This window comes from Psammomys obesus, unplaced genomic scaffold, assembly GCF_907164565.1.
Source record: "Psammomys obesus unplaced genomic scaffold, mPsaObe1.curated_primary_1811, whole genome shotgun sequence".
NCBI lineage: Eukaryota > Metazoa > Chordata > Mammalia > Rodentia > Muridae > Psammomys > Psammomys obesus.
In genome coordinates, this window is record NW_026590720.1 from 1 (window position 1) to 7390 (window position 7390).

At 46.3% G+C, this 7390-nt stretch overlaps 1 protein-coding gene across 1 annotated transcript; it reads right to left on the reverse strand.

The window, feature by feature from the left end:
* Positions 1–15: 15 nt before the first annotated feature.
* On the reverse strand, positions 16–7384 carry LOC129678107 (uncharacterized). Its single transcript, XM_055608789.1, has 2 exons — positions 6909–7384; positions 16–1970 (listed from the first exon to the last, which is right to left on the reverse strand). Exon 2 carries the CDS (start codon positions 1913–1915, stop codon positions 299–301), a length of 1617 nt encoding a protein of 538 aa, XP_055464764.1. The 5' UTR covers positions 1916–1970; positions 6909–7384; the 3' UTR covers positions 16–298.
* Positions 7385–7390: the final 6 nt, after the last annotated feature.

The window sequence follows — 7390 nt, forward strand, 5'->3', positions numbered from 1 at the left end:
AGCAGGAGACCGGCGCCACCTTGTAGTGGCGGGAGCGGCTCCCGACATCTCCCCCTTTTTTATTAATTAAAGGCCATTTCAACCAGAAAAATTAACACACCATGAGGTCACCGATCAGCCTGCTGAGCCAACAGCATCAGCGATCAAGGAGTTTACACAGTGTAGGAGACCCTCTGCACCCTTAGCCCCGTGCAATGGGAACCCGAGCCCTGGGGAGTGCAGAGGTCTGTCCAGAACAGCATCCCGGTGCAATGGGAACCTGTGCCCTTCAGGGGTGCCATAAGTTCTAGACAGAGTCTCAACGGTTGAGCAAGTTAAGCCAAACTTGGGGGGATGCCCCCTGTTCCACAGCCAGCATAGCCTGCACCATGGCCACATTTTTAAGATGTTGTTGTCTCTTGAATCTGCAGAGCAACCAAAAACAGAGGAGCAGTCCTGCAAACAGGGTTACTCCAAACATTCCCACTCCAACCCACTCCTTAAAATAGGAGAGGGCGGAGGACACCCAATTAAACAATCCTTGAGTAATGGAAACGTCTAGGCGAGTGGAATTAATTTGAACAATTGCTAGGCGTAATTTTCTTATTGTCTCATCAAATTCGGCGGACCAATTAGATTGCAGCAAACGAGACAATTCTATGGATAAATTTGCAGCCCTAGTAAACCTGTTATATGGAACAGAAGTTACACAAATTCCTGGTAATGTAGTTTCGCATCCCAACTGAGCCAGCTGCCACAAAATCTCTAGCTGTTCTTGAACCAAATCAATACGTTGATTAACTATCATTAATCCTCCTTTTAACTGATTGTTCATGGAAGCCTGTATATCTATCGCTTCACTAACTGATGCTGACAAATTATTGAGGGTATGAGCCGTGGCAACCTGGCCATTTAATGCTAAGGCTGATATAGTCAGGGAGGCTCCGACCGCCGCAGTGGCTATAATAGCCACTATTGCTGCGGTGATACCAAAATCACGCTTTTGACGAAATAGGGCCAAAGAACTACTAGTCCTCACTGGAATAGGCAGAAAACGGGGCATGCGGGCTACAGTAGCCAAGTCATACTCACTAGCATTCCAACACAGAGCATAAAAACATCCAGCATAATTACAAACTGTCCAAACAAATGGAGGCCAAACACAAACTGGGGTGGGCTCCACCGACTTTAGTCCTCCTAATTCCGTCGCGGATATGGATCCAGGTCTGACATTTGCAAGCAGAGTGGTAGTAGCTGTCGCTCCACCCAAAATGGTGACCATGGGTGAGAGATCTGTGCAACTGCCACCAACACCACACAGCAGCCAAATATTAAAGGGATTGGTGGGGTAATTCCAGGGACTCATTTCGGTGTAATTTCCATACCCTTCCAAGGGTGAAAAGGTAAAGAGTCCATTTTCGAGCAGATGCGCTCTGCGACTCTGACAGCCCGTCCATGGGAAAATAATTGAAGAGTCCGCATGCCGGCCAGTGCAGAAGGGGGCGTACTGAGGTTGGTGCTTTCGTTCATTGCTCCCATAAGATGAACCGTGCTGTGGCCACCATCCAAAAAGGACCGTAGCATTAGCTGAAGATGTACGATTCCTGATGGTCTCTTTTCCTAACTTGGCATAAGAAAAATTTCCTAGCTTTATACATGAGTCAGCATGAGTCTGGTTGGTTGTAAAACAAAGACTGCCGTTATTTGGCTGGGTGTTGTTGTCTGGTATAGGGGCTATGTCCTGAGACATTGGCAAATATGGTAGCCCAATGGAGTCATTGGTGGTAAAGAAACGGGGGAAGACTTGTGCATCATACATGACTGGCATTGGTCGTGGGAATGTTGATAGGATCCCCCAGCGGATCTCCTGGGTCTCCACCTTCAGGTCCATCTGCACTCCGCTCAAGATCAGGATCAGGGTTAAGATCAGGCTCATCTTGCTTGACCACTCTGGTCAGCCGCGCTGGAACCCAAATCGGATTTTCTTGGTCCTGTGGGAAAACACAAACAGCTCCCCTGGATCTTATTAAAATAGGATCCGGTCCTTTCCATTGATTATCAAGCACATCTTTCCATTTTACCAGCTCATTTGAGGAGGCATGGTCAGCATGTCTGTCTGCAGCAGACCGCCCACACGAATCCAATTTCAAAAAATTTAAAGTAAATAAAGCAAGGGATATGGTTGCTTTCTGTCCCATTGTAATGGGGCAGAGTCCCCCCTTCTGTTTTTGCACATAAGTCTTTAAAACACCATTTGCCCGTTCTACCATGCCTTGCCCTTGTGGATTATAAGGCAATCCTGTTACATGATGAACTTCCATTTTTTGGCAGAACTGTTGAAAAACCTTAGATACATAAGCAGGGCCATTATCAGTTTTTAGCTGACGTGGCTTGCCCCAGGCTGCCCAGGCCTCCAGACAGTGGGTAATGACATGAGCCGTTTTTTCTCCTGACAGGGGAGTGGCATGAATCACTCCTGAGCATGTATCAACAGATACATGTACATATTTAAGTCTGCCAAAGGCAGGAACATGAGTAACATCCATCTGCCAAATATGTAATGGCTTAAGACCTCTGGGGTTGACTCCAATGTTGGGTGATGGCCGAAACTCCGCGCAACTGGCGCATTTTAAAACTATCTCCCGAGCTTCTGCGCGAGAGACGCCAAATCTCAGCCTGAGCGTATCAGCTGGAACATGATACAATTCATGAAAGGAGGTGGCATTTTTTACAGGATTTAATGCAAGACAAATTGCTCTGGTAGCCTTGTCTGCTAAATCATTAGCTCTTGTCATAGGTCCAGGCAACAAAGTATGAGCTCTCATATGCTGTATGAAGAAAGGATTTGCTCTATTCCTAATAATATGTTGTATCTCATCAAATAATATTGCCACAGTACTTTTAGAAGAAATCAATCCCACTGTCTCTAGAATTTTTACTGCTCCCACCACATAGTGTGAGTCAGAAACAATATTTAAGGGCTGAGAGAAGTTCCTTAGAACTTCAGCCACTACTGCACATTCAACCAATTGTGGGGAGGAAAATGAAAACTGCTTTTGAAATGATTGTCCACCCACAACATAACTCCCTATGCCAGTTTTTGAGCCATCAGTAAACACATCAATAGCCCCTACAATAGGTTGGCTTTGTGTAACTCTTGGAAAAATAAATGCATTAGTTAAAGAGAAGTGCAACAATGGATGTTTAGGATAATGATTATCTATATTACCAGTAAAGGTGCAGCGAAGAATTGCCCACACATCCAAAGTGGCACATAACACCCCTACTTGATGAGCGGTGTATGGCACAAAAATAGATGCTGGCTCACAGCCAAAATGAGTCAGGGCTGATTGAACACCCTTTAAGGCTATTTCTCCAACTTGAGTTGGGTAATGACTTAACACCTTTCCTGGAGATGTCTGAGAATGAATCCAAAGCAAAGGTCCCTGCTGCCATAGGACTGCGGTGGGTTGCTGTGGTGATGGGATAATGCATAAATGGAATGGACTGAAGGGGTCCAGCCGAGTTAAAGAGGCTTCCTTAAGCCTATCTTCCACCTTAGTTAATACTTCAGCAGCCTCCGCTGTAAGCTGCCTACTAGAGGTAATGGCTGAATCTCCTTCAAGGATGGCAAACAAAGGCCTAAGTTCTGCAGTAGTTAAATTCAAGTAAGGCCTTAGCCAATTAATATCGCCCAAAAGTTTTTGAAAATCATTAAGCGTGTTGAGCACATCTCTCCTAATGGTAATCTTTTGAGGTCTAATGCATCTAGGATAAATAGTTGAGCCAAGGAAATTACCGATCTCTCCCTCTTGTACCTTTTCAGGTGCTATGTACAAACCCTTTTGTTTTAGGTTAGCGGACAACATCTCAAATGCCTGTTGCAGTAATGCTTGCTCAGCATGGCATAGCAAGATGTCATCCATATAATGACATACCTTAATAGCAGGGAACCGATTTCTAACTGGCTGAATAGCGTTGGCCACATAGAGTTGGCACATGGTTGGACTATTGGCCATTCCCTGAGGTAAGACCTTCCACTGATACCTCTTATCAGGTTGTTCATGATTTACACTAGGCAAGGTAAATGCAAACCTAACTCTATCCTGATCGTGTAAGGGATAGAGAAGAAACAATCTTTAATATCTACCATTACCAAATTCCAGTTCGCAGGAAGGGTAGACAACAATGGTAGGCCTCTCTGAATTGGCCCCATAACCTGCATTTGTTTATTTATAGCTCTTAAATCATGCAACAATCTCCACTTTCCAGATTTTTTCTTAATGACAAAGATGGGAGTATTCCAAGGTGACTGTGAGCACTCAATATGGCCATGGCTGAGCTGCTCTTGAACTAGCTGCTCAGCTGCTGCAAGCTTTTCAGAGGTTAAAGGCCACTGAGGAACCCAAACTGGGTCCTCTGTAGTCCAGGGAATGGGAATCGCCTCCTCAGTGGCCCCTAGGAAAAACCCAGGCCTGTTCTATCTTTCTTTTCCGAGGTTGGGATAGGGCTAGTGCGTCCTTGCAGGCATTTACCCAGTCCTTTACCTGGAACACATCCCATGTTCTTCATTATTTGTTGACTTTGAGGAGAGTATTCATTAGTTAAGGTAAAATCCAATTGTTGTAACACATCCCTTCCCCATAAATTAATGGGAAGAGGTAGCACATAAGGAGCGAACATGCCCCTTTTTCCTTCCTCATTTTGCCAATGCAAAGTCTTCGCACTCTTTTGAGGAGCATTTTCATATCCCAACCCTTGTAGGGATTGAGATGATAGAATAAGAGGCCATCGCGACGGCCACCAAGTTTTAGAAATTATGCTGGTATCTGCTCCAGTGTCCAATAGACCTTGAAAAGTTTTCCCTTCTATTATCAAACTCATCATAGGGCGTTCTTGCATACCCAATGACAAGAACATATGCTGTCCTCCCGAGGAACCAAAGCCTTTTTCTCCTCGAGTAGTTTTATCACTTGGGAAGTTCTGATGTAAACTGGGTAAGATCAAAAGTTGGGCCACTCTGTCCCCAGGCGAGATGGCACTAATCCCTCTAGGGGAGGAACATAACATTTGAATTTGTCCTGTGAAATCTTGATCAATGACTCCTGGATGAACTTGCAATCCTTTTAAGGTGGCAGATGAGCGGCCAATTATCAGTCCCACTGAACCCTCTGGCAAGGGGCCTGCTAAATCTGAAGGTATAGGCTGACATCCCATTATAGGTGTCAATACTGCTCTGGTGGTGGCACGCAAGTCCAATCCTGCTGATCCGGAGGTTGCTCTCCGGATGGAGTCATCTTCACAAACCCTTTTGATTGGTAGGGTGTCTGCTGGATGGCCCCATACATTTGTCTTGGGCCCTGGGGTCGGGGGCCCCTGTTCCCGTTTTTTGGCTGCTCAGTAGAGCGCTCCGGAAGGGGCCTCCCCTGATTGTCCTTAACAGACCTGCATTCATTTGCCCAATGCTTTCCTTTTTTACACCTTGGGCACAACCCTGGCTGTTTGACAGGCTGAGCATTAGGGGTCGCAGTTGGCGCCCGACACTGCCTTTTCATATGACCCATCTTTCCACAATTAAAACACTTTGCATTTGCAGCCTTCTGGGCTGATAATACCGCAGCTGCGATGCCCTGATTAGACAGTGGACCTCCTATCTCTCTGCACGCTTTCATCCAAGCGTTTATTCCTTTTCCTTTCCAGGGAGTAATGGCATTCCTACACTCCTTGGTACATTGCTCAAAAATTAATTGCTCCACAAACGGTATTGCGCCCTCAGGGTCCTCAAATATTCTTCCTGCTGCTTCCATCAATGTCTTCAGTTGTTTCAAATCTAGAGGAGCATATTGCCTCTGATTTTGAGCATCTTCCCATACAGGAAATGCTGCTTGTATCTTTCTAACTTCCTTTTCAGGAATGCGTGACGGCCTTCCTCCTGATCCTGTGTGTTTTTCCACTTCCTCATAGGGAGGAGCTGTTGTACTGCACTTAAAAGCTACAGAGCCACGCCTAGGTGAATAAGGCGGGACGGGGCCATATCTCTCTTCCTCATATTTTGCAGCTTCCTCATCTAACTCTGCCTGCTCAGCAGGGTCAAGACCCGACTCCTCAGAGTCAGATGACTCCTGCTCATCCTCCCCTTCAGAAGAAGATGATAGAGTGCAATTTTTGAACTCAGTGAGGAGCGGATATAATTTAGGTTTTTCATCCTCATCTTTTTTTTTTTTTTTTCTTGCGGGGTTGGTAAGAGTTGCAATCTTTTTGCCTTATCTTCAAGCTCCTCTTCCTTCTTTGCAAGTTGTGCTGCCCTTTTTTCTAACTTAGCTAGCTTGGTTAACACATCCTTGTTCTCATGACTTTTCTTTTCTTTTTTCTTAGAAGGCTTCTTCCTTTTATTAGCCTCTTTTACCCTTTTCAGCTTCTGATACACTATCCTGATGGTCTGACAAGACCCGCTGGCCTTCCTTGATCTTTTCCTTGCACCTCTCATCCTTAATGCACGATTTGAACAATTTATACAGTGGCCATACCCCTGGTCTTAGGGTCCCCTGTTCCTTTTCTCGTGTCAGATCCCCACTTAGCTTGCTCCATGATCCTTCCGTAAGGGACCCGGAGAGAACGAACCAGGGAGCCACTCGATCTACTTCTTTGAGAAAGTTCTGCAACACCCGATCTGGGACCTTAAGCTCCTTCTGTTTCAACAGCGCCCGCGCTGCTTCTAGAAGCGGCTTATTCCATTGCTCCTTTATCTACAGGGGAGGGTGTGGCAACTCAGTTATCTACTTGAGGATTACAGCCAAATTATGCAGTGTCGCAAAAAGGACGAATACAAACCGTATCCCGTTTCCCACAATTAAGACACAGACAACAGAAAAGAACGAAAACGAGACTAACAACGAGAAACGGAATCACCCAGACCACAGAAATCATACCTTGCTGAAAAGTCTCCGGAGTTTCTCAGGTCACTGGCTTGGATCCTCTTTCCGACGAGCAGTCGGGGTCCTCAAAGCTGTCCCTCTACCCGGGTTCGGCGGCTTCCCGGGTTTCGGCACCACTTGTCGCGCGCAGCCTTCGCCGATAAGGATGACGCGGCAACCGAGGAGGGTCCAGCAACAACTTTATTGTTACAGCTCTTTTAGCAGATGGTGAAGGAAGGACCCAGACCCCGGGTTGTGCTCTGCTTAAATAGCCAGTCAAGGCGACGTGTTCGTCTGTGATTGGTGCTCCACACAAAACCTGATTAGCATATGATCCCTAATTGGAGGACCACATAAGCCTACATTAGCATAAGGTGGCACATGCGCAGATCGCAAAGCCTTTGGCGGGAACCGCTCCCGCCAAAGCAATGCTGGCAAGAAGAACCAGGAAGCAGGAGACCGGCGCCACCTTGTAGTGGCGGGAGCGGCTCCCGACA

Coding starts and splice junctions, on each gene's coding strand:
- LOC129678107 (XM_055608789.1), bottom strand. CDS start 1,915: ATGAGCCTGATCTTAACCCTGATCCTGATCTTGAGCGGAGTGCAGATG.